General features: G+C 44.2%; 1 protein-coding gene across 1 annotated transcript in view; it reads left to right on the top strand.

Moving 5' to 3' along the window:
• The window catches only part of LOC126199297 (venom carboxylesterase-6-like), a 95,707-nt gene that overhangs the window by 60,466 nt on the left and 22,805 nt on the right, over nt 1-12,436 (top strand). The window contains exon 7 of the mRNA XM_049936122.1: nt 8,990-9,171. Coding sequence (XP_049792079.1) covers nt 8,990-9,171 — 182 coding nt within the window. The remainder of the gene's footprint in view (nt 1-8,989; nt 9,172-12,436) is intronic.

Raw genomic sequence — 12,436 nt, 5'->3', positions numbered from 1 at the left:
GTGGGGCGTGAGGTCTCCACAGTACATCGATGTTGTCGCCAGTGGTCGGCGGAAAGTGCACGTGCCCGTCGACCTGGGACCGGACCGCAGCGACGCACGGATGCACGCCAAGACCGTAGGATCCTACGCAGTGCCGTAGGGGACCGCACCGCCACTTCCCAGCAAATTAGGGACACTGTTGCTCCTGGGGTATCGGCGAGGACCATTCGCAACCGTCTCCATGAAGCTGGGCTACGGTCCCGCACACCGTTAGGCCGTCTTCCGCTCACGCCCCAACACCGTGCAGCCCGCCTCCAGTGGTGTCGCGACAGGCGTGAATGGAGGGACGAATGGAGACGTGTCGTCTTCAGCGATGAGAGTCGCTTCTGCCTTGGTGCCAATGATGGTCGTATGCGTGTTTGGCGCCGTGCAGGTGAGCGCCACAATCAGGACTGCATACGACCGAGGCACACAGGGCCAACACCCGGCATCATGGTGTGGGGAGCGATCTCCTACACTGGCCGTACACCACTGGTGATCGTCGAGGGGACACTGAATAGTGCACGGTACATCCAAACCGTCATCGAACCCATCGTTCTACCATTCCTAGACCGGCAAGGGAACTTGCTGTTCCAACAGGACAATGCACGCCCGCATGTATCCCGTGCCACCCAACGTGCTCTAGAAGGTGTAAGTCAACTACCCTGGCCAGCAAGATCTCCGGATCTGTCCCCCATTGAACATGTTTGGGACTGGATGAAGCGTCGTCTCACGCGGTCTGCACGTCCAGCACGAACGCTGGTCCAACTGAGGCGCCAGGTGGAAATGGCATGGCAAGCCGTTCCACAGGACTACATCCAGCATCTCTACGATCGTCTCCATGGGAGAATAGCAGCCTGCATTGCTGCGAAAGGTGGATATACACTGTACTAGTGCCGACATTGTGCATGCTCTGTTGCCTGTGTCTATGTGCCTGTGGTTCTGTCAGTGTGATCATGTGATGTATCTGACCCCAGGAATGTGTCAATAAAGTTTCCCCTTCCCGGGACAATGAATTCACGGTGTTCTTATTTCAATTTCCAGGAGTGTATATTATACTAGGACTGACATGTGATTACATTTTCACGAAATTTGGGTGCATAGATCCTGAGAAATCAGTACCCAAAACAACCACCTCTGGCCGTAATAACGGCCTTGATACGCCTGGGCATTTAGTCAAACAGAGCTTGGATGGCGTGTACAGATACATCTGCCCATGCAGCTTCAGCACGATACCACAGTTCATCAAGAGTAGTGACTGGCGAATTGTGACGAGCCAGTTGTTCGGCCACCATTGACCAGACGTTTTCAATTGGTGACAGATCTGGAGAATGTGCTGGCCAGGGCAGCAATCGAACATTTTCTGTATCCAGAAAGGCCCGTACATGACCTGGATCATGCGGTCGTGCATTATCCTGCTGAAATGTAGGGTTTCGCAGGGATCGAATGAAGGGTAGAGCCACGGGTCGTAACACATCTGAAATGTAACGTCCACTGTTCAAAATGCCGTCAATGCGAACAAGAGGTGACCGACCGAGACGTGTAACCAATCACGCCGGGTGATACGCCAGTATGGCGATGACGAATACACGCTTCCAATGTGCATTTACCGCGATGTCGCCAAACACGGATGCAACCATCATGATGCTGTAAACAGAACCTGGATTCATCCGAAAAAATGACGTTTTGCCATTCGTGCACCCAGGATCGTCGTTAGACCACCGCTGGCGCTCCTGTCTGTGATGCAGCGTCAAGGGTAACCGCAGCCATGGTCTCCGAGCTGATAGTCCAGGCTGCTTTAAATGTCGTCGAACTGTTCGTGCAGATGGTTGTTGTCTTGCGAACGTCCCCATCTGTTGACTCAGGGATGGAGACGTGGCTGCACGATCCGTTACAGCCAGGCGGATAAGATGCTTGTCACCTCGACTGCTAGTGATACGAGGCCGTTGGGATCCAGCACGGCGTTCCTTATTACCCTCCTGAACCCACCGATTCCATATTCTGCTAACAATCATTGGATCTCGACCAACGCGAGCAGCAATGTCGCGATACGATAAACCGCAAGTCGGAAACGTGATGGTACGCATTTCTCCTCCTTACACGAGGCATCACAACAACGTTCCACCAGGCAACACCGGTCAACTGCTGTTTGCGTGTGAGAAGTCGGTAGGAAAATTTCCTCATGTCAGCACGTTGGAGGTGTCGCCACCGGCGCCATCCTTGTTTGAATGCTCTGAAAAGCTAATCATTAGCATATCACAGCATCTTCTTCCTGTCGGTTAAATTTCGCGTCTGTAGCACGTCATCTTTGTGGTCTAGCAATTTTATGGCTAGTAGTGTATGTCCAGTCACTCGTCCTACACAATCTTCCCTACCGTGATGTAATCTAACAACGCACGAGTAGTGACAACACAAGACAGTTAGAATTAACCATGAATGCTTGTTTGTATTACACCTGCAGCATTCCTCTATTTGATCAAGTGACTGATCCATTCTTCCAGTTAGGTTGCTTGCAGACAGACAAGTTACCTGACTCCCAAACGCTCAGTTTACTTGACCGGCTCCACAGTGTGCATGAACCCCAGCACCTTGCATCAGATATTACGTACCTGTCATCTCACCACAATCGAAGCACAAGGCCTCACTTAGCTAATTCATATACGAGGTGTGGCTAGAAAAAAACCGGACTAGTACTGGTAAAACAATAAAACGAATGCAAAAAGGCTGAAAGTCGCGTGGCCTGTCACGTGACTCTCGCTCCGCCTACTGCTCGAGTTTCATCTGCCTCCTGCACTCAGTCTGCCCGTGGCGTCTGTTTTAAGTAGTTAACTCAGACACTGCTCTGATTGTTAAACGGCGATCTTGTCGAACAAGTTTACCGATTTTTTCAATGTTTGCATCAGTTTTTGCTGACAATGGTCTGCCAGTGCGAGTGTCATCACTGGTGTCTTCGCGGCCATCTTTAAATCGTTTAAACCACTCAAACACTTGTGTTCGCGATAAACAATCATCGCCGTACACTTGTTGTAACATTACAAACGTTTCACTTGCAGATTTTCCTAGTTTGAAACAAAATTTGATGTTAACACGCTGTTCTTTCTGTACACTCAACATTTTCCGACTCACAGACAAAACGTCAACTACTTAAAACAGACGCCACGGGCAGACTGAGTGCAGGAGGCAGATGAAACTCGAGCAGTATGCGGAGCGAGAGTCACGTGACAGGCCACGCGACTTTCAGCCTTATTGCATTCGTTTTATTGTTTCACCAGTACTAGTCCGGTTTTTTTCTAGCCACACCTCGTAAAATTTGATTCAGCTGCCCCTACCATTGGGTTTTATGCAACCTGCAATGCCCTAAAATATCACGTCCACATTTTCATATTCTCTCTCTTGTTACAAGCAAAATATCAGTCCTACAGAAAAAATGAACAGGTTCTTTTAGTAGGAAATTTAATTTAGTTAAATTTTGTACTGGGATACGGTTTGGCTAGATGGCATAGTTTTCGAGTTATTCAAGAAAAACCTTCAAAAGTAACCATCAAATTGGTTTTCCTTTAATAACTCGAAAACCGCGAGCTCCAACAAAAACGTATCTAGTGCAAAATTTAACTATGTTACATTTCCTAAAAAAAGGTCCAGTTCATTTATTCTGTAGGACCAACAGTTCGTGCATACTGCGTGAGAGAATACAAAAATCTTGAGCGTTGTATTTGAAGGCGTTGTGGATTGCCTAAAACCCAGTGGCAGTGGCAGCTGAATCACCCGGTTTATGCCGTCCATAAAATAAAAACAGTAGCCAACTTTTTCCTCTTATCCGCCTCTGGAACACGCTGCCTTGCACTCTGTGCAGAATTCAGTGCCCTGTTGTTTTTAAGAAGTAAATGAAGAACGTCCTTCTGTCACCCTCATACATTGCCCCAAAAATTAACATATGTCGCACTTTTTTCCATCTGTCTGGCAGTGCAGCAGTTATGCTTGTATCTATTTTCATTTCTCAGTCAGTCATGGCTCTTTTATTTTTCCTTTCTTCATTAATTCTGTTTTATTAGTTTTCTCTTTTTCCCATCTCCCCTCCTCTCATGTCCACTGCTACTAGCACTCATACACTAATTGGCCAAGACATTGTGGGCACCTGCTTGTTGCTCCAACTTTGGAACGTAGTACAGCAGCGATTCTGCGTGTCATGGATTCGACAAGCCCTTGGTGGGCCTCCAGAGATATGTGACAGCAGCTGTCTAGGTACAGATCACAAAATTCCATTACATTCTTGGCCAGTGATTTGAGGGCATGGAACTGGCGCCCAGTAGCACCCCAGTTGTGTTCAGTCAGATTGAGATGAGGCGAATCTGGCAGCCGAGGAAGCAACATAACTTTACTATAACGCTCCTCAAAGCTCTATGGCATCATTCTAGCCTTGTGACAGGAACAGTTATAATGCTGGAAGATAACCGCCTTCACAGAAGACATCACCATGTTAGGATTCAGGTGGTTCACAATAGTGTTTACGTGATCACAGCCGTCATGTTGCCTTCGGTTATTACCACAAGTCCCATGGAAACGTAGGTGAATGTCCCCTACAGCGTAGTACTGCCCACATCTCTGTGTTTGTGGGCGCTGCATCTTTCGAAACATCTATTAAATAATGTCAAGGAGTAGTTGGGACTTATACTGACAGCACATAATTTTGTTGTAGGTTTAGTTAGTAGGAAGACTGGCCACAAGCTCAGTATTTAGACTTCAGTTATGTGGAACTGCAACTAGTTCTGATTACAATTTGCGTACTGTAAATTCACGAACCACCTGAATCCTAACATGGTGATGTCTTCTGTGAAGGCGGTTATCTTCCAGCATTATAACTGTTCCTGTCACAAGGCTAGAATGATGCCATAATTAGTCATATATGTGTTCTACAGCGCGATAATCATATTTTTCTTTTCAGAATCTTTTTGTGTTTTCTGACCCCACACTTTATTTTTTCTTGACTTTGTGCCTTGCGTTGCCGTGTTGCATATTAGGTGTTCGTGTGACTACCACAGAACTTCGTATAGACAGTTAGGACGCTGTAATCTGTCAGTAACAATTAGGTACAGTCAGATACATCTAACATCCAGCTAGTTCATTGTAATTTTATATATCTTCTTGTACATTATTTTTCTTTACGTCTGGAGTCTAGAGAGCAGTGTTACTGTTGACACACAGTAAAGCGCGTAACGCTAGCTAGCAGGATAAGTTAGAAAAGGGAGACGAAATGGCATAAAATCGTAATGTTCGCACACATATTTTGGATGAGGCAGATAGCATCATTCCGGCTGGACAATCAGATTCTGACAGCGAATTATCTTTTCTAGATGATACTAGTTATGATGATGTGAGAGGATGTCACTCAGATGACGAAGAAGAGACGAGTGGGCACGTTGAGGCAGTATGACGATTCGGTACTACCCTGTAGATGTGTCAGACAGTCCGAGAAAAAAATTTTGTGGGCCGCCGTCACTTGGGTCAGACTGTGAGAGTCTGATAGAAGCACGCGGATGTGAAATGTTCGATCGGGAACATGCAGGATCACGAGAGGGGGGACTCTCGCTTGTCAGTTTAGATGGAGGCACAGAAACCCGAAGTAGAAAGATGAGTAATGAGGTACTGTGCATACTCGATTTAAGAAAGTTGAAACAAGACGGAGAGGCAAATGCGAAACGTTTACAAGGGGAAATCGATAAGACACGGAAACAGATAGAGAAGGAAAGCAAATTTGATAGCTGGACAACCAGATGATGGTTTTCCACGCTGAATTAAAAAAGTAAATCTTTGAGGCGAAGAAAGAGCCGAAGGATACGATAGTTACCACAAGGGGTGCTACAATTGTTTCAACGATGTCAGTTCCCACATCTCTTTTGTTCACCTCATAATATTTCAATAACTGATCGTGACTAACGGTAGCATTTCGATATTCAGTGTGTAGAGCTCGATACACGCTATGAACGAGTGAGTGTTCGAGAGAAGTGACTTCGTTAGTATGTCTACACTTGACGTTTAAATTAGTTAATATGCATCTAAACTCTTCAATGTTGACGTCTTGCAAGCCAGGTCCACTATGCAGTGACAAAGTATTTTGATTCTTTCACTCAATCGTATATTGTATGCAGTCATATCGTTATATAATGCTTAATAAGAAAACAGTTAGTTAGATTATTTGGATTAAAACGTATGGGGCCTGAAGATGGCAAAATGATTTGCCGAAACTGGATGCTTTCAGAATAAAATGAAATATCGTAAATATACGGCTGTTGATGAAGTTTATTGACATTGAAAAGTACATACTAGCCGATCAGCAGATGTCCCCTGGCCGTGATGGACAAACAGAGACTGACAAGTTTGGTTGTACAAGATTTTGCCACTTTCTTAAAGCTCATAGCTTGACTACTCACAAGGGAAGCAATAATTTATATACCGATTGGAATTCACGTTATCCAGTGTTTTATGGCGCTATACGATAAGTTTGATTATTTGGATAAAAGCGTATGGGGCCTGAAAATGGCAAAATGAATTGCCGAAACTGGTTGCTTTCTTAATAAAATAAAATATCGTAAAGTATACGGCTGTTGGTGGATTTATTGACATTGAAAAAACTTGTCAGTGCTGTGTTATTTTTATGTAAGGGTTCATTTCTATTCAGAAGTTTTCAAAGGCGTTAGCCGCATTTGGGCATGGAAATGAATCAGTGGTAACAGGTGTAAATTTGTGCCAAACCGGGACTCGAACCTTGGTCTCCCACTTAACGTGAATGGTCCCCTTAACCGCCTTGGCCATATGAGAACGCTTTCCATCCGACCCAAATTCCCACCCAGTTGCACTCTACTAGCGTAGCGTCACATACCCTTGAACACTTACTCGTCTTTATATATGAAAAGGATAGTTGCTTCTCACCATACAGCGGACAGGCTGTGTCGCACATAGGCACAGCAAAAAGACTGTCGGAAATAAGCTTTTGGCCAACAAGGCCTTTGTCGAAAGTAGGCGACATACACACACACACACACACACACACACACTCACGCAAACGCAACTCACATACACATGATTACAATCTCTGCCAGCTGAAGTCAACCGGATTCAGCTGCCAGAGGCTGTGAGTGCGTGTGTGTGTGTGTGTGTGTGTGAGAGAGAGAGAGAGAGAGAGTCGTCTATTTTCCACAAACACCTTGTTGGCCGAAAGCTCACTTTCTGACAGTCTTTTTGTTTGTTATGCCTATCTGCGACTCAGCATCTCCGCTATACAGTGATAGCAAGTATTCTTTTCAAGATACTGTTACACTGCACCCTGGATTTTCTATTGCTTTATACAGTGTGGCGCATGAAATGTGTTACCGACTGTTTCTTTCACAATGTACGACGCACATTAGATATCCCGCTGGGATCTCTACAGCAGTACCAGCAGAGCTTGGAAAAACAAATGAGTTACGAAATGACGTGTAATTCACGATACTGCAGCTAGGAGACTAGTAAGCAGCAATGGCTGACAATGGAAGACTGACGACACAGCAACGATCTGCAAATGTGTTACTTTTTCATTAAACGAAAGACCTTGCTGTGACTCAGAGGCGCTTTCGACAACAGTTTAACACACGATGGGTTCCTTGCGAGAAGACCATCCACAGGTTGTGCGATAAATTTGTACAGGAAGCGAAGCAACCTCGGCCTAAGCCTGTTTGTTCGCCGGAGAATATTGAAGCGGTACGAGTTGCTGTACAGAGAAGTCCCGGGAAATCGTGTAGAAAGGCAGCAGTGCAACTGGGAATATCCAGACGCTCCGTTCAAAGCATTCTTAAAAGTGACCTCCATATGTAGCCATACAAAATGACCTGTGCACAGAAGCTCACTGAAGAACACAAGCAGCAGAAACTACTGTTTGCTCAGTGGGCGGAGGATAGAGAAGAAACTCTCAACAACGTTTGGTTTTCAGACGAGGCGCATTTTCATTTAGACGGTGTGGTTAACAAACGAAATGTACGCTTTTAGGCCACTGAAAACCCACAAGTACTTCATGAACAACAACATTATGCTCCGAGGGATTACAGCGTGGGCAGCAATTTCCAGTCACGGACTTATTGGACCCTTTTTCTTTGAAGAAACTGTGAACAGCGAGCGTTATTTGAGCATGCTGCACAATAGCTTCATTCCACAGCTTCTTGCTACTGCCTTGCCCTTCAACACACAGTGGTTCATGCAAGATGGAGCAAGGCCACATATTGCAAACACTGTGTTGGAGTTTTTACACGAGAATTTCGACATGCGGATCATTTCACTCAGGTTTCCAAGTCGCTTCAATGACGGACAAAATTGCCCCCCCACCCCCCAATAGTACAGACCTCAATCAATGTGACTTTTTTCCGAAACGTCCACCTGATTTAATGGAGCTCAGAAGACTTATTCTTCAAGCTTGCAGCGAAATTACGGAAGACATGTGCCGTAGGGTTATCACTAACTTCAGTGTTCGTTTGAAGGAAGTTAGGAAACGAAATGGTGGACATATTGAGCATGTGCTGAGTTAGAACAAATCTCCATGGACGACTCTTCATTGTAGTATATGTTCCTTTCAGATTGTATTGACAATAAAGTTTATATTCAAAAACCAAATGATAACACATCGCCACCCTGTATATACATATATGCCTGAAAGAAAGGACACAACATATATGTATACGTCATTTCCTTTAAATTCTTCATCCTGTAAGTTGTCGTGACATGATACATCACTTCTTTATGAACGACTGAACAGCGATATCGGCTTTTTGGAATGCTTCCCTGACATTAGATCACTTATTCTGGATGGTCGTGGTTGCTACCCACTTCTCTTCTGATCCAGTGATCACACAGCCAATTCCAACTGCTCTTGCACTGCTCGCTCTATGTTTACGCGTTTGCTAGAAACTAGTCTTCTAGAGAAATTGATGAATATTTTTTCCCACAGAGAAGCTGTACCTCTCTGACCCGGCAGCAGTGCAGGAGCTCAGCGACAACTTCGTGCTAGCCGTGTCTCCAATCCTGCACCTGCCGACGACCGAAGAGCGCGAGGAGGCGGCACTCAAGATGCGGGACTTTTATTTTGGTCACGAGAACATCACCATCGACGATGCCCAAGCCATCACTGATGTAAGTTTGAACAACACAACAGAAGTGTCTTTGGAAGAATTGCTTCTTGTGAATTGCATTATTTTTGTTATCAGTCTTCTGAACACAGCGAATTCTTGAGGTAACCGAATCTTGAAAACAGGATCAGGGACAACAACAGAGCATTTAATCGAATCCCCTCCCCTGTCTTGACCCATCCTTGAATATAACCATAAGTTGTGGTGCTGATTTAAAATGTCGTAAAATATTGTATTAACAACATATGTAAGAGCGCAGCCTGGCCGTAATCAATCTAAAATTACTCTGGTTGTCTGGAGTAGCCAGGTTGGGTCTCTACAGTGACTCCAGCTCATGCCTCGTGTGGATCCCAAACGTCCTTGTCGCTCGTGGATGATATGAGAAAAGGTGTTCCATAGATGAACGATCAATAATACGGCGTGCTGGTGAATGGTGAACAGTTTGATGTACCTTTACAAGCTGCCATTGGATAATGAGTGGCGGTTCCCCAGCTTCAGCACAAACTGGATATGGGGCTGGTCCTGCAGTGGCCAGCTTGATACCCTTATGATGGATAGCACCTGTGGTTTTCAGGTGAGAAAGCCTGGCTGACCCCAATGCTGTACACCCATAATTTACCCGTGATTGCACGAAAACACTGTAAAACGCGAGCAATCGCTCCTCAAGATCTATGGGTAAGGTACGTTGAGATATTCAGTGCTTTCTGGATTCTGCCTCCAGGTCCTTTATGTGTGGTAACCATGACAGTTTTAAATCAACAATGAGGCCCAGAAGCCTTAGCTACTCCATATACTGTAGAACTGTGTCCTTCATGTGTAAGTCAAGTAAATTAAAAATATAACGAGAACGATGAAAATTAATGCAAAAGCTTATGTGCAGAAAATGTAAAACCTGTCTTTGCAGCCCACTCATTCAGTGTAATTTATAACTGACGGGTCGCTGTCGCAGTGTTAGAAGAGGAACGAAAACCTGTATACTGAATCTTTTTTACTATGGTATATTTTATAAATATGGGTGAATATTATTATGGTATTGTAGAAATTTATGCTTCGGCTAGCCTAAATTTCGATAAATGTAACCTAATCTTATAGTATATTCATATATTCGCAATAGTTCACTAATTGAATGACTGTTAAGCAAAATTTCTTCAAACTTAATGTATCCCAATTAAATTTTCTGTTCTAGTATTATTTAAATATACGTATGAGACTAGCTACTTTTAATACTTAAATATTCACGCACAACTATTAGTACGTGGAATAATTAGAGGTACCACTTCTTATCCTTAATTAAAAGTAAATGAATTAAATATTTCAGACACACGCCACTTTTTTTGACTTTATAATAAAAATTATTTTGATCAGAAAATGCACACAATACTATTGAACGCACAATATATCACTTCACTTCTTAATGTACGAGGTGCATTCAAGTTCTATGGCCTCCGATTTTTTTTCTCTGGACTGGAAAGAGATAGAAACATGTGCATTGTTGTAAAATGAGGCTGCGTTCATTGTCAATACGTCCCAGAGATGGCAGCACCGTACGGCAGATGGAATTTCACCGCCAGCGGCGAGAATGAGAACTGTTTTAAATACTTAAAATGGCGACGTTTTCCTTACTTGAAAAGCGTGCAATCATTCGTTTTCTGAATTTGCGTGGTGTGAAACCAATTGAAATTCATCGACAGTTGAAGGAGACGTGTGGTGATGGAGTTATGGATGTGTCGAAAGTGCGTTCGTGGGTGCGACAGTTTAATGAAGGCAGAACATCGTGTGACAACAAACCGTAACAACCTCGGGCTCGCACAAGCCGGTCTGACGACATGATCGAGAAAGTGGAGAGAATTGTTTTGGGGGATCGCCGAATGACTGTTGAACAGATCGCCTCCAGAGTTGGCATTTCTGTGGGTTCTGTGCACACAATCCTGCATGACGACCGGAAAATGCGAAAAGTGTCATCCAGGTGGGTGCCACGAATGTTGATGGACGACCACATGGCTGCCCGTGTGGCATGTTGCCAAGCAATGTTGATGCGCAACGACAACATGAATGGGACTTTCTTTTCGTCGGTTGTGACAATGGATGAGACGTGGATGCCATTTTTCAATCCAGAAACAAAGCGCCAGTCAGCTCAATGGAAGCACACAGATTCACCGCCACCAAAAAAATTTCGGGTAACCTCCAGCGCTGAAAAAATGATGGTGTCCATGTTCTGGGACAGCGAGGGCGTAATCCTTACCAATTGCGTTCCAAAGGGCACCACGGTAACAGGTGCATCCTACGAAAATGTTTTGAAGAACAAATTCCTTCCTGCACTGCAACAAAAACGTCCGGGAAGGGCTGCGCGTGTGCTGTTTCACCAAGACAACGCACCCGCACATCGAGCTAAAGTTACGCAACAGTTTCTTCGTGATAACAACTTTGAAGTGATTCCTCATGCTCCCTACTCACCTGACCTGGCTCCTAGTGACTTTTGGCTTTTTCCAACAATGAAAGACACTCTCCGTGGCCGCACATTCACCAGCCGTGCTGCTATTGCCTCAGCGATTTTCCAGTGGTCAAAACAGACTCCTAAAGAAGCCTTCGCCGCTGCCATGGAATCATGGCGTCAGCGTTGTGAAAAATGTGTACGTCTGCAGGGCGATTACGTCGAGAAGTAACGCCAGTTTCATCGATTTCGGGTGAGTAGTTAATTAGAAAAAAAAATCGTAGGCCTTAGAACTAGAATGCACCTCGTATTTTACTCTTTTTACCTTTTTTGCTTGAACTGAAGATCAGTAGGCAAGCAGCGTGCTGAAAAACGGTAAACTTGTGTTTTTTGTAATCTCAGGGAAATTTCTAACTGTCTTATCGCCTCGCGAGAAATTCAGAATAATTTGATATATTCTCGTGAGTATCGCGTTGGCACCGTAATAAAAAAAGTATTAAAGAAATAGCTATAACATTTATAAATTGGAAATTTTGGGACTGCTATTACGAAATGAAAGTAGAAATGTTAATTTAAACAATTATTATTTAACGAAGTAAATAATTTGTACGGAAATCTAACATGTTGTAAATAATTCTCACAGTTTTAAACATAACAAAGAATTGTGGCGTATCTCGACGAAATACTTGGAAATTACAATAATCTTAGCTCAATTCTGGAGCGAAAGAATAAAACATTCATAATGAGGTCATATTAGTACTCGCAATTGGCGATAATTATAGAATGATTAAATAAATTCCCAGCAGGAATACAAGTTTAGTTCATTCGTACAAAATGG

The sequence above is a fragment of the Schistocerca nitens genome, chromosome 8 (genome assembly GCF_023898315.1).
Source record: "Schistocerca nitens isolate TAMUIC-IGC-003100 chromosome 8, iqSchNite1.1, whole genome shotgun sequence".
Lineage (NCBI taxonomy): Eukaryota > Metazoa > Arthropoda > Insecta > Orthoptera > Acrididae > Schistocerca > Schistocerca nitens.
This window is presented reverse-complemented; position numbering and strand designations above follow the sequence as displayed.